This window comes from Macrotis lagotis, chromosome 5 (genome assembly GCF_037893015.1).
Source record: "Macrotis lagotis isolate mMagLag1 chromosome 5, bilby.v1.9.chrom.fasta, whole genome shotgun sequence".
Lineage (NCBI taxonomy): Eukaryota > Metazoa > Chordata > Mammalia > Peramelemorphia > Peramelidae > Macrotis > Macrotis lagotis.
Genome location: NC_133662.1, coordinates 63,758,114 through 63,783,182, shown reverse-complemented (window position 1 = coordinate 63,783,182; position 25,069 = coordinate 63,758,114). Strand labels below are relative to the sequence as shown.

The window sequence follows — 25,069 nt, the reverse complement described above, 5'->3', positions numbered from 1 at the left end:
CAAGGTGCTTACATCATAGTAGAGAAAGACAACACATTCAAGGGATCAAAAAAGGTAGAGAATGAAGTAAGTACCCAGGTAGAGGTAGGGTAGCAAAGACTGAAAAGTCAAAATATAGCCAGGGGCAGCTAGGTGGTGCAGTGAATAGAGCACCGGCCCTGGAGTCAGGAATACCTGAGTTCAAATGTGACCTCAGACACTTAATAATTACCTAGCTGTGTGGCCTTGGGTAAGCCACTTAACCCCATTGCCTTGCAAAAACCTTTAGAAAAAGGGGGGGGGGGAGGGAGAGAGAGAGAGAGAGAGAGAGAGAGAGAGAGAGAGAGAGAGAGAGAGAAGAAGAAGAAGAAGAAAGAAGAAGAAGAAGAAGAAGAAGAAGAAGAAGAAGAAGAAGAAGAAGAAACAACCAGAAGAAGAATAAAGCATGATCAACTTGATTCCATCCCAAAGACCTCTAGAAGGAACTCATCAATGGGAATAGGGAAACAGATGGTGGGAAAATGTTCTAGGTGATTTCCTGGTCCTTACGATCTATTATGACAAGCAAAATTATCAATCACTTGATGAACATCCTCTTAATATTGGAACTCTCCATATTTAGCTGGAAAAAAAAAATCTTCTGAGGGTAGATTCATCATCTATCATTAGGACTATAACTGAAATCTTTCCAACTCAGTAAAAGCTTCAGAATTTGCAATTCATAGCTATAAACTTTCAAGAATCCATGGTCATCCCCAATTCTGTGATGGGTCAGAAGTAGAATTTAATGGATAATATGAAGAAATGATCAAACATTTTCTGTATTTTACACTTCTGAATTAAGCCACAATCAGATATATACCAATCAAACATATATTCTGAAATTAATTTAAATGTTAGTAATTTTCTATAAGTCATTATCTACTCCAGTGGGATGTATGAATGTTCTATAGTCATTATTTGTTAGCATCCTCTATATGCTATTTTTTCTAGTAGAATAATACTTTAATAACAGTTACAAAAAGATCCAATAGGTCTTTAGCCTCATATCTCATCAACAAGTATATATTACCGGCCTACAGAATGTCAGATGCTATACTACAAAATAGTGATACCATAGAAAAAAGAAAAAGAAATTGTATCTACTCTCCAGAGTTTTTATTTCATCAAGGAATATGTAACATCTCCCATGTCATTGCTAAAGCATTTTGGTATTGGTAGTCTATGGGTTTAAAGCAGGCTTTTCTTTACCCAAGGGGAAAAATATGGAAAGGATTATGCTAAGATTTAAATAGCAGAGAAAGATTAGAAAGAAGTCCTTGGAGATTGAGATATTGGAGCAGAGTTGAGCTTTAGAGGAATTAGGCATTTTAAGAGGCAGTGAAGTCAATTGAATTCAATTCAGTAAATCTTTATTAAATGCCTGCCAAGCTCTGTACAAGCGCTAGACCACAAGCCCCTCAAACTGCCAAGGTATCACATGAGAAGGAAAACTCCAAATTGTGGCAAAGTGAACAGGCATGGGCGAACTGCCTAGGAAATGCTTGCCACCAGTAGACAGCTACACTTTGCACAGTCCAAAGAATGTAAAAGGAGGATCAGGAGCCTTAGTCTATGGATTCTGCAGCAGCTGCTTTGTCAATTGAACTCCAGCTAAGGACAAGAGACAACAGGCTCCATAACCCTGTTAACACTGAGAAGGCAATGCTGCCTTCCATCTCTAACATTCCTAGGTCCCTTTCTCCCAGCAACGCAGTTACATAGATCCACTCACTAGATACAAGGACAAGATTCATGAGGTTCCCTATCTGAGTCCTGCTTGCTCTTAAATGAAATCTGATCACTAATTGTGTGCTCAACTGATTGTGGTAGCCCTGCAGTTTGCTAAAAGAGCTAGATGCTGAAACTCTCACAGTAATTTAAAAGGCACTTGGTTTGCTTGACTGTGAGACTATATAATGGACTTTTGTTTGCCAGTATACTTGGCAAATTCTAAGAATGGACTTATTCAAACACAAATTTCACCAGCTGGGAAGTTGCTGAACAATTGTAATCACTAGGTGATAATGATTACATCAGCCTTTCCATAATAGCTACCTTCTGCCACAGTGAACATTACTTTACTCTTGGTTTCATCCACCTTGCCACTACCAATGATTTTTTTAAGGTCACAGAAATCAGTTCAGGTACATAAAACTTTTAAATATGATCTTAAGACAATTTTCAAGTTTCTTTTGAAATAGAGAGCCATCTAGTGGAAATTCAGCATCAGTGAAAGGGGGAAATCTACAGGGCAAAGCAACATACTTAGATTTTTTAGAATTTAAGATAATGAACACCCACAGCCTCATTATAAATATCCAGGTGTCAGGAGACTACTAAGGAAACATCAATAAAATGGAGCATATAGAACACTGGACTGAGAAGAGGAGAAAACTTTAATTCTCCTGCCAACTTCATTGAAAAAAAAACAATTTTTTCACTTAGTATCTAGCTCATAGCAGATGTTTATTAAATGTTTGAGGAATTCAATTTCATATAATTACCTAGTAATCAAAGTGCATTCTTCAAGAGCATGAGCACAGAGGAACTGGAATATAAAAGAAAGATTATAACTGAGAATCAGGAAATCTAGGTGCAAGATTTTGTCCTGGAAATAGCCACTGCCTTCTTTGGTCTTCAGTTTCCATAAGCTAAAAAATTATGCCACACATGTTTTCTAATCTTCCTTTACAATATAACTTGACTTTCTTTATCCATATCCATAACATTCCATTCTTAATTAAATCTTTGATGGACTTATTACTATCCAAAAGGTATCCTCTGTCTTCCTTATGAGGACTGGAATGAGAAGTGATATTTATTTAAAACTTTCAAATTCATTTATTCAAAAAATATTTTATTATGTGCCAACTGTACCCTAGACAGTATAGTAGGTGTTGGAGATATGAAGACCAAAAACAAGATAGACTGTTCTCAAGGAGTTGGGGGTGGGGGAACACATGTATGGGGATAAGTCAATATTGTCACTAAAAAATGGGGGGTTAACAGAATAGGACTTATGTAGACACTTGATATACTTTCAAGACCTTGAAAAACATCAGGCCTGCTACATTTGTCTTGTGGAATAGTGAGAATTGATGGACAGAGTGGAACAGAGTGACAAGCATTCCCTATGATCTCTGAGAGTAATTTTAGCAATTTTGCAAGACTTCAGAATACAGATCACTGTGATGACCAATAACAATTTCAAAAGACTAGAAATAAAGCATGCTATCCAGTCCTGACAGAGAGATGATTGACTTCAGATACAGAATAAGACATATGTATCTTGGATGGGTAATGCAGAAATTTGTTTTTCTTGACCATGCATAATGTTTTTTGTGTTGAATTTGGTGACTTTTTTGATGGTCCACAATATAGATCTCTAGGCTTTCCCTCCAATTACAGGTGTGCTTTGGGACAAGGATGTGAATAGGGTCTGGGTTTCCCAACTAAGAACACAGATTAGGTTGGAAGACTCCCAAGAGGTAGAATTCACTTTTGACCGGGGATGAAGTTTCCACTTTCCACTTTACTCCATGGAGGTCATGTAGACCATGAGATCTACTACACAGTTGCTATAACCATACTCATTGATATACCAGGAAATGAGTTTGGCAAAATGATCATTGGGGGTAATTACCACTGCTAGCATGAAAAGTAGAAGGGTAGTAACTGTTAAGTCACATGATCCAACTTGCTCCTTTTTCTAGTCCAAGATGTCCTTCCGTGTTTCTTTTAATGCTTCCTTCATCTCTTTCTTGATACCATCATATATGACAGTTTTCTCCAGGCAGCAGCTCAGAACCATACCAAATGCACAAGAAGTAGAAATACAGAAGGTCATGCCTGTGAGTTTCCCATTCAACTCAGGTAACACATTACCTAAAATGTTAGCAACACCAGTGGAAGCCATGATTATGTTTTGGGCAGCATCACATCCATCATACCACAGCTTGCCAGAGGGGCCATCTGCTGTCTTCTGGGTAGTTTATAAGGGCATGAACTTTAGCCATGAGTCTTTACACAATGCCAAAGTTGTCGCGAATGACTTAGGCTAAGGGGCCAAGCAGTTTGAAGAGCAGGAGGCATTACTGATAATATTTTTTTAAATAAAAGAAAGATTTTATTTATTTTGAATTTTACAATTTTCCTTGGTCTTGCTTCCCTCCCCCCACCTTCCACAGAAGGCAGTCTGTTAGTCTTTACATTGTTTACATGGTATACATTTATCTAAGTTGAATATGATGACAGATAAATCATATCCTTAAGGAAGAAAAATAAAGTATAAGAGATAGCAAACTTACATAATAAGATAACAGGTTTTTTCTCTAAATTGAAGGTAATAGTCTTTGGTCTTTGTTAAAACCCCACAATTCTTTCTCTGGATACAGATGGTATTCTCCATCACAGATAGCCCAAAATTGTCCCTGATTGTTGCACTGATGGAATGAACAAGTCCATCAAGGTTGATCACCCTCATGTTGTTTTTAGGGTATACAATGTTTTTCTGGTTCTGCTCATCTCATTCAGCATCATGAAAATCCTTCCATGCTTTCCTGAATTCCCATCCCTCCTGGTTTCTAACAGAACAATAGTGTTTCATGACATACATATACCACAATTTGTTATGCTATTCCCCAATTGAAGGACATACACTTAATTTCTCATTCTTTGATAAAACAAACAGAGCTACTATGAATATCTTTGTACAAGTCATGTTTTTACCCTTTTTCATCATCTCTTCAGGGTATAGACCCAATAGTGGTATTGCTGAATCAAAGGGTATGCACATTTTTTATTGCCCTTTGGGTGTAATTCCAAATTGCTCTCCAAAAAAGTTGGATGAGCTCACAGCTGGACCAACAACATTAGTGTCCCAGATTTCCCACATCCCTTCCAACACTGATCATATTGGTAATATTAGCCAGTCTAAGAGGTGTGGGTGGTACCTCAGAGATGCTTTAATTTGTATTTCTCTAATATGTAGTGATTCAGAGTAATTTTTCATATGACTATGGATCACCTTGATTTCCTCATCTGTAAATTGCCTTTGTATATCTTTTGACCATTTGTCAATTGGGGAATGGCTTTTTAAAAAAAAAATTGACAAAGTTTTCTGTATATATTTTAGAAATGAGTCCTTTGTCAGAAATACTAGTTGTAAAATTTTTTTCCCAATTTACTACATTTCATTTGATCTTGGTTATAATGGTTTTGTCTGTGCAAAAGCTTTTTAATTTAATGTAATCAAAATCATCTAGTTTATTTTTAGTGTTATTCTCCATCTATTCCTTGGTCATAAACTGCTTCCCTTTTCATAGAGCTAACAGGTAAACTATTTCTTAATCTCCCAGTTTGCTCATAATTTTTTTATGTCTAAATATAATTTTTTTATGTCTAAATCTTGTATTTGTTATGAGCTGTTCCAAGCTAACTTCCAATTTTCCCAACAGTTTTTATCAAAGAGAGAGTTTTTATCCCAGTAGCTGGAATCTTTGGGTTTATCAAACAGGAGATTACTATAATCATTTCCTGCTTTTGCACCTAATCTATTCCACTGATCCACTGCTCTGTTTCTTAGCTAATACCAGATAGTTTTGATGACTGATGCTTTATAATATAAGTTTAGATCTGGTAGGGTTAATCTACCTTCTTTTGTATTTTTTTTTCATTGAATCCCTGCAAATTCTCAAGTTTTTATTTCTCCATATGAATTTACTTGCAATTTTTTTCTAACTCATTAAAGTAATTTTTTGTAATTTGATTGGTAGGACACTAAACAAGTAGTTTAATTTTGGTAGAATTGTCATTTTTATTATATTAGCTCAACCTATCCATGAGCAGTAGATATTTGCCCAGTTTTGATTTTATTTGTGTGCTAAGTGTTTTATAACTGTTTTCAAAAAGCTTCTGAGTCTGCCTTGGCAGGTAGACTCCCAGGTATTTTATATTGTCTGAAGTTACTTTGAATGGGATTTCTCTTTCTAGTTCTTTCTGCTGCATCTTGCTAGTCATATATAGAAATGTTGAGGATTTATGAGGGTTTATTTTATATCCTGTGACTTTGCTAAAATTGCTAATTACTTATAGGAGTTTTGTTTTGTTTTTAGGATTTTGCAAGGCAAATGGGGTTAAGTGGCTTGCCCAAGGTCACACAGCTAGGTTATTATTAAGTGTCTGATAACGGATTTGAACTCAGGAACTCCTGATTCCAGGGCTGGTACTCTATCCACTGTGCCACCTAGCCACCCCTCTAGGAGTTTTTTGGATAATAGCATGACACCATCACGTCATCTGCAAAGAGTGAGAATTTTGTCTCTTTATTCCCAATTCTAATTCCTTCAATTTCTTTTTTTTCTCTTATTGCTGAAGCTAACATTTTTAATACAATATTGAATAGTAGTGGTGATAATGGGCATCCTTGTTTCACCCCTGATCTTATTGGGAATGCTTCTGGCCAATCCTCTTTGCATATGATGCTTGGGGATGGTTTCAGATAGATACTACTTATTATTCTAAGTAACAATCCATTTATTCCTATGCCCTCTAGTGTTTTTTAGTAGTAATGGGTGCTGTATTTTGTCAAAGGCTTTTTTCAGCATCTTTTGATATAATCATATGATTTCTGATAGGTTTGTTATTGATATAATTAATTATACTAACAGTTTTCCTGGTATTGAACCAACCCTGAATTCCTGGAATAAATTCTACTTAGTCATTATGTATTATTCTAGTGATAACTTGTTGTAATCATTTTGCTAAGATTTTATTTAAGATTTTTGCAACTATATTCATCAGGGAGATAGGTCTATAATTTTCTTTCTCTGTTTTAACTCTTCCTGGTTTAGGTATCAGCATATTGGTGTCATAAAAAGAGGTAGGCAGAGTTCTGTCTTCACCTATTTTTCCAACGAGTTTATATAGAATTAGAACCAATTGTTCCTTAAATGATTGATAGAATTCACTTATAAATCCATCTGGCCCTGGAGATTTTTTCTTAGGGATTTCAATAATGGCTTGTTGAATTTCTTTTTCTGAGATAGGGTTATTTAGGTATCTAATTTCCTCACCATTTAACTGGGCAACTTATATTTTTGAAAATACTTGTCCATTTTACTTAGATTGTCAAATTTATTGGCAAGAGCTGTGCTCTACAACTCTCAGTGCTGAAACTGCCTGGCTGGAACTCACCAGACCTCCACTCCCCCAGCTAAAGATTCCACTAAAGTGGTCCTCAGACCTACCACTCACCAAAGCCTTTGTGGCTGAGACTGATCCTCTGACTTCACCCTGCCACTGCTACCCCAATGCTCTCTGGTTCTGGTTTAGCCACACTCCCTTGAGACAGACCTTGAGGTAGATGTTCTTCTCCTAGCTTCTTTTTCTGGTATTTTTCTATTGAATTTATTTTTCTTTTTTTTTTTTTAGGGTTTTTTTTTGCAAGGCATATGGGTTTAAGTGACTTGTCCAAGGCCACACAGCTAGGTAATTATTAAGTGTCTGAGCCAATTTGAACTCAGGTACTGCTGACTCCAGGGCCAGTGCTCTATCCACTGCACCACCTAGCCACCCCTTGAATTTCTGTTAAGAAGTCTCTTTCATGTTATTTTTGAGGGGAAACCAGCAGACCTTAGCACAGTGCTTGTCTTCTCTCCACCATCTTGGTCAGAAGTCTGTTACTGATAATCTTAAAAGAATTATTATATTTCTCTCATGGTTCACTTTGATCATGAGCACTGGGCATCAGCAGAATAGGCAGAGATAATGACCTGTTTATCTTACATGTAGGTGAGTCTCAGCCTTTGCCATGGTGGTAAAGATACCAGAGGACTCTACAACATATTTATCTCTAGCCTCTTGCCATTTAATATTGGTGGAATCCCATCCCTGGAAGATGATAATGGATTTTCTATTAATCACCTGGGATTTCTCTCCTCATCTTTGACAGTGTCTGTGAACATGCCATAAGTGGAATCATATAGAAACAAACAAACCATATAATAGAGGTAAATGAAGGGATCATTGATGGTCACAATGTCTACTCAGTCTGAGTTGAATGCTGCCCTGATCACCAGGCACCCAATATGACCAAATCTATTGACTCTGACCTTCAGCATCATATTTTGGCAATACAACTAACTGAAGCAGTGGATCCTGGCAGTGAGCGTAGGATAAAAGCTGAGAATTGATTATACATATTTTAAAGGTTTTGTTTTTCCTCATTTTTTCAACAGGAGTGTGTAAAGTAGGAAGCAAAGCAAATAGATTGTTAATTTAAAAATTCTTTTAAAGAGTATAATTTTGAACTATCAAAATCTTTGAGCTACAAGACTGATTTGAATCATAGTTAAGAGTTTTTAAAGAGGTATACACAGAGTCTACAAAAGAGACACAAAAAAGGAGCAAAGATTATATGAAATGAGGAACAGCAGCAGTAGTATAGATGGCATCTCCAGTCAAACATGAAAGAATTGGTGCCCACAATGGGATATGATGTCAGAAGAAGTCCCAAGAATCAGAAACATTTCAGGGAGAGGAGTGGAATTAACATGACTAGCCTTTTTTTTCAAATTGAGGTTCCTGGAGGAATTAACCTGGAAGAATGGAAGATCTCACTTTGGAGGGTAAAAAGTCTATATGATCTCCCCCTCCATACTAAGTATGTTCCTGGACTGGGACAAGAGCCAATTATGTAGGTGATGTAGTCTCACTGGGGCCCAGTTCAAACAACATAGCTTACTTCCATTTATAATACTATCACCTTACCTTTACAGTGTTGGATCCCAAAACTAAAAGGATCTCTGTCCAACCTCATGTCCAGGGGCTCCTCTTGAATCAGCAGTGGAGGCAGGGGTAGTGAGTACATGAGCTTGCAGGTCCTGTAAGTAGCAGCTATGGAAGCCAGGACCCTTGGGCATGCACTTGAATAGTCAAACAGCAGGAAAGAACACAAAAAGCAATGCCAATGTCCAGACATTAGAGCCCAGGTAACTGAGGAGGTGATGAGGCATGGGAGTCTCACAGCCATAGAGGCAATGACAGAGGTAGTAGATTTGTGAGTCACAGGAGACATACAAGTTAAGGCTCCTAAGAGCTATCAAATCTATCTTCCTGGAGCTCCTGGGACTATCACATGTGTCTTTTCATCTGCTGTACAGGAGGGTCTTATGTATCCCTAACAGATACTTGGAATAGAGAATTCAAATTAAAATGTCAGTTGTGACTTTACCTTCAAGAACTATGAGAAATTCTAAAAATAATGTTTTCCCCTAATTTCTACTCTCCATGCCTTTCCAGTAACAGGTACATAATATATCAGGCTCAGTTTTTTATTAAATAAATCTTTCTTGTACCCTGATTTTGCCTCAAGAATATTTGCCTGAAATGATATTTTGTGAGAACAGTTTGATTCACAATGGTTCATTGTTTTTAATATCATGATTTATCACTTTTTAATGTAGAAAATTGTAGGTCTGGTTCTAAGATGAGTTTATTTCAAACTTGGTTTTCATGGTTGTCACAGCAGAAAAAAGATACCTCACAAAGATGCATAGATGCAAAATGAAGGGCCTGCATCATTAATTGAATTTAATAGCTCATGACATTCAGTTTTCAATCTCATTCACCAATCAGGCAAAGGTTTTGATTGAACTTCAGCTAGCAAATATTCATTTTTCCTGGTGTCAATCAATTTGGGTAAACTAATCAGTAGGTTTGCATTTTTCCATTCATAACAAAAAGGTTCAAGATGCACTAAAATGTTATTTAGTTTTTTGAAGGTTAGAAAATTCTATTTCCAAGATTTTTTTTAAGAGTGGAGATATCAACATTTTATAGGCAACCTATCTTCTATATACAGGGCAACAAAAAAAAAATCACCTAAAGATGGAAACATTTCTAAACATCCACATCCATGTTCTCTCCATAGCACGTTTCTCTCAAAAAGCATTTACTTTAGGGGCAGCTAGGTGGTGTAGTGGATAAAACACTGGCACTGGAGTCAGGAGTACCTAGGTTCAAATCTGGTCTCAGACACTTAATATTTACCTAGCTGTATGGCCTTGGGCAAACCACTTAACCCCGTTTGCCTTGCAAAAACCTAAAAAAAAAAAAAAAAGCATTTACTTTCTCACTCATTAAAACATCATCTTTATTTTGAAGGCACAGATTCTGTGCTCACATTTTATTCAAAAATAAAGCTAGGTAGCACACTAGTGATGCACATTTGCCATCACAGTAAAGTTTGGCAAAATCAGAACACTATTTTTTCTTATAAAAGAAAAATGTGAAAACCATCTTTAGATTGGATGACTTTGTCACAATATAACCAGCAAATCTCTATTATTTACTCTATCTGACTTCTGGTCAGATATGATTAGATCTACATTGTTTTTAACCCATATCATTACTGGCAAAGAGCTTGCATTAGGAGAGGAAACGTTAATTCTGCCATCTTATTTTTGTCCTCTTATGTTCATAATATCAGTGTTATCTTCTATATATGTGGTTTTTATAAGTATATTTTTAGACTTCCTGTCCATTTTATGAGAGTTCATTTAGTTAAAAATGTATCATAAAATCCATAAATCTATTTAACTTGTAATACTTCCAACAGTGTCTTAGAACTAGCTCATATCTACTCAAGAAAGCCAATTGTTAAAATTTTAGGGCATTTACACTTTAGAAATTAGCACATCAAATCTTAATTTATAATTTTGATGATTACTAGATTAAAGAAAGTGCTGGAAAAATAAACTTTAAAAATGTGTCATTTTTCCCCTAGAAAGTCATTCATTAATCATTTAACATAATCATACATACACAGATATGTATCACAAAACATTGGAAGAAACAAAGAAGAGAGAATACCACTGCAAAACCTCAGTTTTAGAGAATTCTTAGTCTTCCTTCATATGTGACATGTTACAGCATAACTTATAGACTGACTTAAGGTGCTGGTATTAGCCCATATTGTGCCTTGGCACTGAGACTTTTAGGATATCCTGTATAAGTTTCCACCCACACCATGGATAGTCTTGAGCACTTCACTTTAGATTTTTTTGTTTTCATTTATTTGGATTCCCAAATCAATCTCTCAAATTAATGGGAAAATCAGGGAGGACATTAATCATCCACAAAGCTTTTTTTTCTTGTTTTTTTTTCTTGTTTTTGCTTCAAAGTATACTCAATTCTGTGCCACAAAATGAAAAGATGATTCATTTATCTAATTTATCCTTCATCTTGCCTGGGAAGCAGATGGGCTTAGCCCACTCTGCTGCATCACTTTTGTGACTATAAGTAGGCCAAGTTGTTCAGAAAGAAATATCTCTCTTTCCAAGTTTAAGATTCACTTTTTAAGCCATTACCCAATTGACAAATGGTCAAAGGATATGCAAAGGCAATTTACAGATAAGGAGATCAAAGCAATTCATAGCCATATGAAAAATTGCTCTAAATCATTACCTATTAGAGAAATGCAAATTAAAGCTTCTCTGAGGTACCACCTCACACCTCTCAGATTGGCCAATATGACCAAAAAAGGATAATGAACATTGTTGGAAGGGTTGTGGGAAATCTGAGACACTATTACATTGTTGGTGGAGCTGTGAGCTCATCCAACCTTTCTGGAAAGAAATTTGGAACTATGCCCAAAGGGCAACAAAAATGTGCATACCCTTTGATCCAGCAATACCACTACTGGGTCTATACCCTGAAGAGATGATGAAAAAGGGTAAAAACATTACTTGTACAAAAATATTTATAGCAGCCCTGTTTGTGGTGGCAAAGAATTGGAAATCAAGTAAATGTCCTTCAGTTGGGAAATGGCTTAGCAAACTGTGGTATATGTATGTCATGGAACACTATTGTTCTATTACAAACCAGGAGGGACGGGATTTCAGGGAAGCCTGGAGGGATTTGCGTGGACTGATGCTGAGTGAGATGAGCAGAACCAGAAAAAGACTGTATACCCTAACAGCAACATGGGGGTGATGTTCAACCCTGAAGGACTTGCTCATTCCATCAGTGCAGCAATCGGGAACAATTTTGGGCTGTCTGCAAAGGAGAGTGCCATATTTATCCAGATAAGGAGCTGTGGAGTTTGAACAAAGTGCAAGGACTATTCCCTTTAATTTAGAAAAAAACAGATATCTTATTGTCTGATCTTGTTGCCTCTTAGACTTTTCTTCTCTTCTTTAAGGATATGATTTCTCTCTCATCACACCCAATTTGGATCAAGGTACAACATGGAAACAAAGTAAAGACTGACAGAGTGCTTTCCATGGGGGGGGGGGGAGGGAAGCAAGATTGGAGGGAAATTGTAAAACTCAAATAATATCTTTAATAAAAATAAATTAAAAAAAAGAAAAAGAAACCAGAAGGGATGGGAATTCAGGGAAGCCTGGAGGGATTTCCATGAACTGATGCTGAGTGAGATGAGCAGAACCAGAAAAGCATTGTACACCCTAACAGCAACATGGGGTTGATGTTCAACCTTGATGGACTTGCTCATTCTATCAGTGCAACAATCAGGGACAATTTGGGGCTGTCTGCTATGGAGAATACCATCTGTATCCAGATAAAGAACTATGAAGTTTGAACAAAGACCAAGGACTATTACCTTTAATTTAGGGGAAAAACCTGATATTTTATTGTCTGATCTTGCTATCTCTTATACTTTATGTTTCTTCCTTAAGGATATGATTTCTCTCTCATCACATTCAATTTAGATCAATGTATACCATGAAAACAATATAAAGACTGGAAAATTGGCTCTTCTCTGGGGGTGGAGGGAGGGGGATGGAAGTAAGATTGGGGGAAAATTGTAAAACTCAAAATAAAAAAAAATCTTTAAGTAAAAAAAAAGATTCACTTTTTAGTGAAAACTTGTGCAATTGACATGGAATTGCATATACTAACTAGCAATGAGAATCAATGCAGCCAGTCTACTTTTTTTTTAACTAAAAGCGAATTCTCAAAGAGAATGAGCATTAACAGATATTGCAAAACGTGCGCACAGTGCCTCTGGAGTCAGGAGGACCTGAGTTCAACTCTAACTTCAGACACTTACTAGATGTGTGACCCTGGACAAGTCATTTAACCCCAATTGTCTTCAAAAGAGAGGGAGAGAGAGAGAGAGAGAGAGAGAGAGAGAGAGAGAGAGAGAGAGAGAAATTGAGATTTCAGAAAGGTTTTAGGAAGCAAGTTGCACTATCCCCCTGAACTTTTTAGGAACAAAGCATTTCACATTTATAGTTTTTGGTGTCTTTTTTATATTATATGCACAGAATTCAAATTCTTATGGAATATAATTGATAAAAATTTGTCCTTTCTTCTTACATTTGGTATAAGTACTTAAGCAGGTCTAATCTAAGACAAAACTGTGAAGTCAGCAAAGATAGTTTTTCAGCAGCCTCATTTTTCTTTTTTGTTGGCATCCCTTCACAGATGAGTAATCTATAGGCTTTTAGCTTGTTCCACCTCATTTCTGTCAAAAAAATCAGCAGCTCTCATGAAAGGATCTGATGAGGTCATTCAAACTAAGGGGTAAATGATCAGTGATAAAATGATTTATCACCCTATCTAAGGATGGACACTGTGATATGGGGGGAAGAACATTAGGATAGAAATCAGCAGAAACAGGTTCTAGTCGACTCTGTCAATGAGCAAAACACTTTCTCATTCTGGACCTCTGTTTCTTTATCTGTAAAGTAAGGAATATGTACTAGATCATCTCTAAGTTCCTCCTAATTCTAAAAAAAAATCATCATTCTGCCTATTTTGAAAATTTGGGGGAAAAACAGGTATGAAATAGAGATTAATAATTAAATAGATCCCATGACTATTTGAATATAAAAAGAGACAGAATAGCAGTAATGACTTAATCCAAAGGAATGATTTCCTAATGGAAGCATCTTTGGGATCAGCATCAGACTGTGGTAAAAAAAGAAAGGGAAGGGAGACCATTTTTGGTATAAGATCTACCTGGAATCATCTAATAATAGACTTGAATGGCTGACTATGGTACATACTATGCTATATACACATATACATATTTACATATATAAATACATACATGTATTAACACATATGATAAATTTGACAATGGTTAGAGAACAGACTCTAAATTAGGAAAACCTGAATTCAGATCCAGCCTTAGACACTTATGTGACCCCAGGTAAGTCACTTAATCCTATTTGCCCCAGTTTCCTCATCTGTAAAATGAGCAGGAGAAAGAATCAGTAAACCAATCCACTGTCTTTGCCAAGAAAATCTCTAGTGGTGTTATGGAGAATCAGAAACAAATGAAAAACAACAAGAACAAAAATCTGTACCTAAATACCATCATCACAGTAGCTGATTGTGTGTGTGTGTGTGTGTGTGTGTGTGTGTGTGTGTGTGCGCGCGCATGTGTGTGTGTATGTAGATGATCAAAAGCATATTCTGTGGCAATTTAGCATTTCATAATTTGTCTCTATCAGAAATGATTACTTTTTTAGAAGTTACAGTTTTACTAATAGTCAAACATAATTATATTTATATTATTTAATATATTTAATTTATATTTAAAGTAAAATGCATTATTTTTGTCTATAAGTTATCAATGGTTTCTAGGATTTTATTTTTTTAGGGTAGTTATTAGTCCACTGCTAGGAAACATACTATCAATGTGGTAATTGATTCCTTGGCTTCAATTTCAGTCAAGTACATTGTTTATGTATCATTGCATCCATTAAAACATTTCCTTCTTATTGCAGCTGATCAAGCAGACCCATGCAAATTCATGGCATGTGATGAATTTTCACACTGTATAAAGAATGAATGGACAAAAGAGGCCAACTGCCTTTGTAAGCCAGGCTATGTCAGCCAAGATGGACTGCCCTGTCAAAGCCTATGCGACATGGATCCAGGTCTTTGTGTGAATGGAGGAAAATGTGAACTAGTTGCAGGAAAGGGAGCTGTTTGTAGGTAGGTAAATCAATTGAACTGAACACACTGTGCTGGAAATCTTGACTTTTGAGAAGTCCATTGTCCAGAGCAATTAATATATCATTCCCTTTCAGCCTTTAAGCTATATTTACTACAAACCAATTTCAGGCCAATTTCAGAAAGTTATGCTATCAATTATAAAGCAAGATTTTTTTTTAAGAAGACAAAGTTAAAGGAAAACAACTTATTTTTATATTCAGAAAATTCAAATGGCTTTTAAATATGCCAATGTAGAGAATCACCAGAGCAGAGTGGAAAGGGTTCTCGGTACTGGGACTGCTCACTTGACTGACCCTGAGTCCCAATTCCCACATTGTCTCCTCAGTAAGGACCAACACTACTACCATTCTCTCTAGATGATTATTTCTTACACAAGATACATTACGGAAACAGTTCCAAAATACATTTTTTTCTTTCAAATTAAAACATCACCTGAAACCAAGAAATAGAGTAGGGGATATAATATTTGTGGATAAAGACTTGTTTTCTGTCTGATATTAAGTGACATCAATAAGATTTAGTATTTTGTACTGTAGAGGATATTGTGATAGTTTCAAGTATTTATTTCCCTTAAAAGTGAGATTGTTTTAAATTCAATTCTGTCTTATATTTAGATCAAATGGGGAAAGTCCTGGATATGGAGACAGTGAATATGGTTTTTAATTTCAGTTCTACTATTTACACTACTCTGTGATCTTGGACAATTCACCCCTCCATTTTGGATCTCTATTTCTTCATTAATAAAATATAGGGGGTAGGGAAAGAACATTTGTAGACTAAATTTGCTTTTCAATCAATTATGAGGAAAGTAAGAGATATCTTTTCTTTTACAATGATATAAATCTAGATAGTTTGAATTCAATTAGTAACATTTGTATGAATATAACAGCAGTGCAATAGAGAATAAAGTGCAGACTCAGGAAGCCCTGAGTTCAAATTTGACCTTAGACACTTACTAACTGTGGAACCCTGGGCAAGTCAACCACAATTTGCCTTAGCTTTCTAGTCTGAAAAATGAACTGCAGAAGGAAATGGTAAACCATTATTATACCTTTGTCAAGAAAACCCCAAATGGGGTCATGAAGAGTCAGGAAACAATTGAACAGTAACAACTTCCCTTACAAATCTGAGTTGGGAAATTTTCACTCTAAAAAACCCAGTTCCTGCACTCTCAGATTAAAAAACTTGAACTGAGGTCTACCCATGTGGTCTCTCCAAAGTTAGTGCTCCCCAGGAAAGTTCCCTTCTTTCCTACATTGCCATCACCTCTGTAGAGGAGATTTAGTTCAGGATCAATAGACTTGAATTCCCCTCTAAGATTTCATACAAGGACATGTTCATACATACATACACACATACACACAGAGCAGTAATAATGATTTACCATGGAATGTCATGGGAGATGTTCTTATACAATGCCTTAAGGGGAATTCAGGGTCACAACTCCTGAATTCTAGCCTCATATGTTGATAGCACCCCCAGTCAACCTCTTTCCCTTGGAAGAAGACAATGACTGTGTTCTCAGTTTGCTTTTATAGACTGCAAAAAGACTGCTGTATTCCAGCAGTTTCTTTCTAACCATCTTTACCCCAGTCATTTTTAGCCCTCCATCGTTGCTGTTGTTACTTTGCCATGAAGAACACTGAGGTCTGACTGGGAAGAGCTAAGCCACTCAGCTCTATGCTTTATAAGATCATGCATCCTCCACTTTAACCATTTTCCAAACTCCACTGTACCCTTCTTGCCCATTTGATATTTGAGCTTATGCCTGAGAGAAGCCTTGAGATATAGAAATATCACTCTGAAAAAAATTCCCCTCTGTCTAAGACACAGACTTGAGAAAAATCCTTCCTACCATTTGACCTTTTGATAAAGTATACCTAAGACAGACCTTGTGATATAGAAAAGCAACCCTGAGAGAATTCCTCCCATCTGTCCCAGCATAAGTAAGGTGCCTTTCTTTATATAAGTTCCTACCTCATTCCCAGACTAGCCCTTAAATGTGAATAGCTTCCTCCTCTTGGGTCACACCTGCAATTCCTGCACCCTTAGCTCACACCCCCATCCCTCTCCCCTGGAGAAACAGCAGCTCAAAGATCCTAGCATCTAGCCATCTATTGTTTGGGGGGGGGGGGGTGTCAGATTCTTCCACTTAAATTTATCCCACTCTCACTAAGACAGATTTTCAGCTTGATCTGTGCTAATCTAAATACTATTTCCTGATCTAAATTCCATCAATAATTAAAACTTGGCTTCAGAAAATCCTTTGTTTGTATTGGTGTTCTCACATGAATGGACACCAAATCAGAGTACTGGGGCTCTTGGGTAAGGGGATTTAGTCTCCCCTGTCCAAGGATCAAGACCCTCAACACTATCACAATTGTCCAAAAACCTGAGAAAAAGCCAAAACATTTACAATTTACATTTGTTACTCCTCTTAACTCCATCTTCTTGTAGTTGAGGCAAAATACAGGTAAAAATACAGAAAATTAGAGAATGAAATCTATGGCTAAAAGAGGCATCAGAAAGAAAAGTTGGGGGACAAAGGCAGACCTTTTTTTCAAGAATTCCTTCAGTCCTTGAGGAGGTTAGTATACCCAGGGTTCAGCCTGAGTCTTTGTTCCAAGATTCCTATAGAGAAAAAGACCCTCCACAAAATCTACCTCATCAGCCACAATTCAGTCTACATTCTCCTCACTGATTAACCTAGGTCTCTAGTTCTTGGCTCAGCTCTGAATGACCCTGCTACTTCTCTGTTTCCAAATAGTGAACAGGAGTAAAAGGGAAATGTTTGATCCAACCATTATATTCCTGGGCATATTGATTCTGATCCACAAAGATAATTCTACTCTTCACTTGTCTTGACTTCACTACCAAAATCACTTAATCCTTGTGTCACTGACATTGGACATAGGTAATTTAAATTTTTCTCTTGCCCCCCTCACCCCAAATCTCAGTTAATTTCTAAACTCATATCCCAAGACTAATTTATTAGCTGTCCATTCATTTTGAGCCAGAGAGAGTTGCAGAGTTGGCAATCTTAAATTCACAACTACACCATCAAGAGATAATTCTGAATTGCTATGTAATACACAGAATATTACAAAAGTCTTAACAGCTTTAAGCCATAATGGCTTAAAACTGAACTAAGACTTTTGGGACACCCAGTATTTAGTTCAACAAAAAAGAATCTGTAATTCTGAAAATTTTACTTAAAAGGCCATGATCTAGGAGATGAACATGAAACATAGACCTCTGAGAAAAATCAACACTTTCCTCCCAATTTATACCATAAATCTAAAAATAAATTTGGGGAAACCAAGTCTGATTGCCACATTGACAGCATTCTTAAATACATAAACTCACAGAAATTTAGAGCTGGATCATCTAATGCACTTGCTTCAATTTACAGATAAGAAAAATCCAAAAATTTGAGGTATCTGATCAAAGGCCACAGAATATTGATTTCTGTCTCTACTTAAAGTAAGCAAAGAACTAGTAAAATCCTGTTGGAATGAGTACCCTAGGGCAAAGTTGTATCTGTTTTCACAGAACAGACCACATAGGTTGATTTATTTAGTTCTGATTCTATTGCAAAGTCATTGCAATTTGTATTTCTTAACCTTTATATTTTTTCCTCTAATCTTGTTCAGCATTAAATATTTATGAATATACTTAATACATTTTTCACTTCCCTCATTGTAGATGTCCTGTACACAGACGCAGTCTGCACAAAGGATTGTACTTGATAAATTCCCTACAGAATTAGCAAATCCCTTCATTTCAGGGTACCTCATTTTGCCTTAGATGATCCTAACTTCCCCTTCTCCCCACTATCTTTCTGATCATCAGACCAAAGAAAGAATGCAAAATCTCATCTAATTTGCACTATAACATTTATACCCCCCCAAACATACAAACATTTTAAATTTTGTCCTTCAATTCCAGTGTTGATTTTTTTTTTTTAGTGTGGGAAATGTTCTTCACTGTGGAGATGCTCTTAGTAACAGGGAAGCAGCCACTAACTCACACATACTCTTTTTTAGCATGTTGACCTGCACACTTCTCTCTCCAGTGGCCTCTTATCAATCCTAGAGAGATCAGTAGTCACGGAACATTACACAAACACAAAATCTCAACTCTGCACAAGAAAAAGGCACACATTTCCTCCTAGTTAAAAGGATAGGTACCCCCAATGAGATGCCACTCTCCATTTTCATGTGCCCACATTAACTTCACAAATTAATTGGTGTGAAGTTTCTTCAGTTTATTTCTCAGTTTTGGAACAAAAACTACCAATTTGTCCATGCCATTGACTTTCCTGGTCCTATTAACACTTAGATTTTTTTAAAAAATGAGAATAGGAATATTTCCAATCCTTATAGCTGAAAAAACTGACATAGAAAACTGACTATCTTGATTCTCTAAATGATAATCAAGAAAGAGGTAACCAACCATATCCTTGCCATTTTTTCCTTTTTTTTTTTTTTTGCAGGACACCAGATCATTCTTTGGAACCAGAATTGACCAGTTAGGATCAAGAATGCTGAATTTCAAGAGCAACAGCAAGAGCTCAAGGTATAATCAAACTTGTTGGTTTTAATTATAATTAATAATTAAATATGTTGGTTTTGTATCCTGTGACTGACTGGGAATTTAATCTGTTCTTGAAACATCTTATTAACAGGCAAATAAGTATACCTTCCCTTGCTAACTAGGTCTTCTTCCAATGCAATTATACTTAAAAAAAAAACCTGTATTATGATTTCTCCAGGATAGGGAGTCAAGGTAAGAAAACTGCTCTATTGATGGAGAACAATTACTCTGAAACTTATTATATTAGATAGTTCTGGGGGCATAAAGAGCGTAAGTGACTTACTCAGGCCATCATATCAGAGACAGGATTTGAATATAGGTCTTCCTAAATCCAAAACCAAGTATTAGTCAAAATTAAGCTTCACTTGTACACATATGCATGGTCATGAGCACACACACGCACACACACACACACACACACACACGCACACACACACCAACAACAACAACAACAACAACCACTACTTTAGGAGGGTAAATGAAAGCCTTGGGGCTTTCTTTGGGAATTCTAGGGCAAGTCAATAAAAGCGTTTTTATTATTGTCTACTTTGTGTCAGATACTGTATTAACTTAAGGCATTTTTTTATCCTCTTGCTATAATTCATTTAAATGGCAATTCTCTCTCTGGTTCTCTTAAAAGACAATCTGTCTCTCCTTCACAGTTTATCATAGATGAGAAATTGAAGCCTAGATGGGTGTGACTTGGTCAACATCACACAGGTAGTAAACTTCAGAGACATCTAACTCTAGAACTAGTGGTTTCTCCCACTGTACTATGCTATTTAATATATACAGGAAGGTATACAAAGCACCATCTTTCAAGATTCCTTTAACAGAATAAAGATTTCTGTAATTCTGTCAATACTCTGGATTTTTGCACCATGATCCAAGAAGTTTTCTATGTCTGTGAGGATCCCTTTGGGGTCAATGGAGCCTGAGGCTATGATGGTTACACTATTCAATGCTTGTTCCATATAAACACTCCAGACAGAGAATAGGAGGATCAGCATACTGGATAAAATAATCCAAAACTTAGTTGGGTAGAATCTCATAGAAATAAAAAATAATTTAATAAATCCAATTCCCCCTTTCCTTTTCCCTTCCTCCCCCATTTAAAGAAAGAATTTTAGAAACAAATAGTCAAGAATTCTTGGTTACACCCAAAAAATGGACATTAAATGTAAAGATAGGTGGAAAAGTACAAGTTGGAAGAAGTATGGTTTATTGTTTTTGATAACAAATGATTTACCCAAATTTAAGTGCCAAATGAGTTGGGATAACAACATGAAGTTGATTAGCTTTAATATAGACACAAATCCAGCATCCACCATAAAATGCTCCATCTCTTAAAATAATTAACTGAAAAAACTATTGTTTTTCCACTCTCTCAACTATATCTTCAATTCAACCTTCATTTAGCATCAGCTACATACAAGACATTCTGCTAAGCTGCAGGAGATACAAAGTGAAAAAAAAAAAACAGCTTTTGCTTATATTCAAATGGAAAAGGCAAAAAGTACATATAGAAATACATATAATACAAAAATACAAACATATGTATATACATGCATAAATGCATACATTATATACTTAAATCTAGAAGACAGGCCACTAACAATTAGAGATAAAGTAAGGTTTCGTGCAGAACATGGTATTTGAGTTTTATCTTCAAAGAACAGACATACTCCTTGAGGAAGTATTAAGAAAAGTGTACATTCCAGCATATGAGACAGTCAATGTAAAACAAAAGAAATAGGAAACAGGGTATCTTGTGTGAAGAACAGAAAAAAGGCCAGTTTGGCTGGATCATGGAGAATAGGAATTGTAAAATGTCTAATGAAACTGGAAAGATTGCAGAAGGTTTTAAAACCTGAACAGAAATTCATATTTTATCCTAGAAACAATATTAAGCTACTGGAGAGATTTGAGTAGGAGTTAAATGTTCAACTCTGAACACATTGTATAGGCAGTGAATAGGGCAGACTGAAGTAGAAAAGAAATGTGGAGAACAATTAGAAATCTATTGCAGTAATTTAGGTGAGAAATTGTAGTTGTTTGTCCTTCATTCTCAAAGAGGACTATGCCATCAGGGAGATGATGCCATGACATGCAAGTGAATTGGATATAAGTGAAGGAAGCCTGTACAAAGTAACCAGCCTCACTCTAGAGATGGCCCGGGATGCAGTGACCTTTTTAAGCCAGGGTCTTTAACAGATTTCACTTTGACTGAGGCAATGCCCATTCAGTGATTTGTATACAGGCGAATACTAATGATGACCAAAATCAAGGTGACATCTGTGAGTTGAAAGATTAGAAGCAAAAGATATTGTGAAGATGAAAACAGTCAAGATTTACCAAATGATTTAATTTGTGGCATAAGGGAGTGAGAAGGTCAGTACAATGCCAAATTAAAAAACCCTATACTCTGAAAGGATGATAGTCGTCGCATAGAAATAGAGAAGATTGAAAGAAGGGAGAAGTTGATAGGGGTGGAAGAGGGAGATAATGAGTTCAATTTTAAACATGTTGAGATTAAGAAATCCAAGACATGTATTTTGAAATGTCCAGTAGTCAACTGATGAAGTGCAACTGATATGGATAAATGAGCTACCAAAGAATGAGGAACAGTCAGACAGATTCAGAGACAAATCACACAAGAGCAGTATTACATACACACACACACACACACACACACACACACACACACACACACACACACACACACACAACATTAAGGAGGGTATTCAAAAGAAGAGGGAGGTAACCATTGTCCATTGCAACAGATAGATGATAAGAATTAGGATTGAGAAAAGGATCATCAGATTTGGCAATTTAGAGATCACTATTAACTTTGAAGAAAGTAATTTCTGGTAAGCCATGAAATCAAAAGCCAGATTGCAAAGGGTTGAGGAGAGATGAAATGGAGGTAGCTGGCATGGATAACTTCTTCAATGAAATTTAGCTGAAAGAGAGGAAAGTCATAGGTCAATAGCATGAGGGAATGGAAGAGTGAAGCAAAGATATTTTTTAGAAATGGGGGAGATTTGGTCATATTTGGAGGCAATAGGGAAAGAGTCAATTGATGGGAAGAGGTTGAAAAAATCAACCAGAGGGATCATTGATGAGGAAATTTACTGAAGAAAACAGAAGAGAATGGGATAAATTAAAGAGATAAAGGGGCTGGCCTTGACAAGAATGATTACCTCTTTTGTCAGAGACTTTGTCAGAGACTGGAGGAAAGGAGCAGAAAGTAGATTTCAAGGAATCATTTTGATAAAAAGAATGGAACAAGGTGGAGTTCAATAGCCCCCCATCAAATTAAGAGGCGAAACAATTCAGAGAGTTAGGAAGGAGATTTTTTTTTGGGGGGGGGTTGAAGGAAAGAAAACATAGCTTTTTAGAGGAAGGAAATGATAAGGACCTCTATGCTTCAGTGAATTTCCACTGTACCAAGTTGTCACCAAGCAGCAGGCAAATATTTCAAGTAGGTACAGCAGCTGTGAAGGCTAGTTAGCATGAATTTGTAATGTACTCATTCAGCACATTTATGAGACTTCATCCTGTTTCATTCAACAACTCATAAGAAAGAGAGGAGGCAAATGGGGGTAATCTTGGGCTGAGTTTTAGCAAGAGAAGAGGAGTGATAGAACAAGGAGTAAGATTCAAAAGCAGAGAAGTGTAGAGTTGAAATGGCTAATGGGTTGAAGCTGTAGGAGAAAAGGAAGTAAACTCTAGGGTAATGATCTAAGAAAGTACTGAGAATTTAGAAGATGTTTGATGATGATTAATGAGAAGAATAGGAAAGATAAAGTATAGGTAGAGACAGAATGATAGGAGGTTATTAACCAGAAGGGGGAATGTCAGAGTTTCTAATTACAGAAGTGAAATACTTGTGGGTAATGGTGAGAACTATTGTGTGACTTAATTTTAATTCAAAGCATATCCACACTTGAAATAATCTGTGCTATTCTGGTTGCTTCTTCTCAAAAAAATATTTAAGCTAAAATTACCATGGAGTTAAATGATGGGGAATGGCTAAAGGAAAAATTGGAATGAAGGGTGTCTCTTTAAACTAGAGGTTCTTGGATAGAAAAAATTATATCATTATTTCAATACAGAATTCAATTCTTTGTAATTTTATTCATTTTATTTATTTAAAAACCATATTCTGAATGATCACTAAGCTTCACTAAACTACCTGCCAAAGATATTCATGACATAAAAACTTAAAAATCCCTACTCCCTACTTTATTTGTAAAAGGATGACATAGAAGTTCATAAAATGATGAAAAGCATAGATGTGCTATTCTCCACATTTTGAAATACTAGAACCAAGACATTTTAAAGTTTTAAAGTAGTTTAGAAACAAAAAGAAGAGCTTTCTTATGCAAAAAGAAGAAAATATGTCAAACTTGTTACCCTAAAGATTTAAGTAGTACCATATTCATATCCATGATATGTTAGAAGTTGGTAACATTTAGGATACATATAGTATAATCTTTTGAAGTCACCAGACAGCACTGACTCAAATAGTATGTGCCAGACACAATGTTGTCCATGGATTAAATAAAATGGAAGGTAGTTTTACCATCTCCAAAGTCCCCTTAATTCATTTACTACCATTTATTGATTTACTATTTTTTAAAATTTATTTTTTACTCTCATTTTGTACAAATGTTTTTCTTTACATTAATAAAATATATTTGTTTACAAGTAAACAAAATACCCCTCCCCCCATGAATATAGATAGATTTGCTTGGGCAAAAAAAGTAAAGGGGGGAGAAAAAAAATTAAAATTAAAAAAATAATAGTAATAACTGTAGGTATGTCCAGGTGGTGCAATTGGATGAAGCACCAGCCCTGGAGCCACGAGCACCCGAGTCCATATCCAGCCTCTTAAACTCAATAATCACCCAGCCACGTGACATGCAAGCCACCCAATCCCCACTGTCCTGCAAAAACCAAAAAGGAAGGAAAAAAAAGACCCAAAATAAAATAAAATAGTAATAATAGTAGGGGTGGCTGGGTGGCAGACAGAGCATTGGCCCTTGAGCCAGGAGCACCTGGGTCCAAATCCAGCCCCAGACACCCAATGATCACCCTGCTATGTGGCCCCAGGCAGGCCACCCAGCCCCACTTGCCCTGCACCCTCCCCCAAATAATAATAACAAAAAATGTGTTTCAGTCTTTGTTCCAACACCATCAACTCTGTCGTGAGTGGATCACATTTTTTATGATAAGTCCGTCACAAAAGTTACTTCCATATTTTTCCAATGTTGCCATTGCTGATCGCAACTCCCTCCCTTCTTATTTCTCCACTACCATGTACTCTATTTTCTCTCTCCTTTCACTGACTCTGCTGTAGGGTTGCTGAGTGGCTCAGCAGACATATCCCTGGTCCTGGAGCTAAAGCCCTGAGCCCCCATACCACCCCTTAGGCCCAGAATCCACCTGGCCCTAT

At 36.4% G+C, this 25,069-nt stretch overlaps 1 protein-coding gene across 1 annotated transcript in view; it reads left to right on the top strand.

Annotated features, from left to right (window-relative positions):
• IMPG1 (interphotoreceptor matrix proteoglycan 1) overlaps positions 1 to 25,069 on the top strand; it is a 168,621-nt gene that overhangs the window by 140,127 nt on the left and 3,425 nt on the right. Inside the window, exon 15 of the mRNA XM_074190012.1 lies at positions 14,781 to 14,987. Coding sequence (XP_074046113.1) covers positions 14,781 to 14,987 — 207 coding nt within the window. The remainder of the gene's footprint in view (positions 1 to 14,780; positions 14,988 to 25,069) is intronic.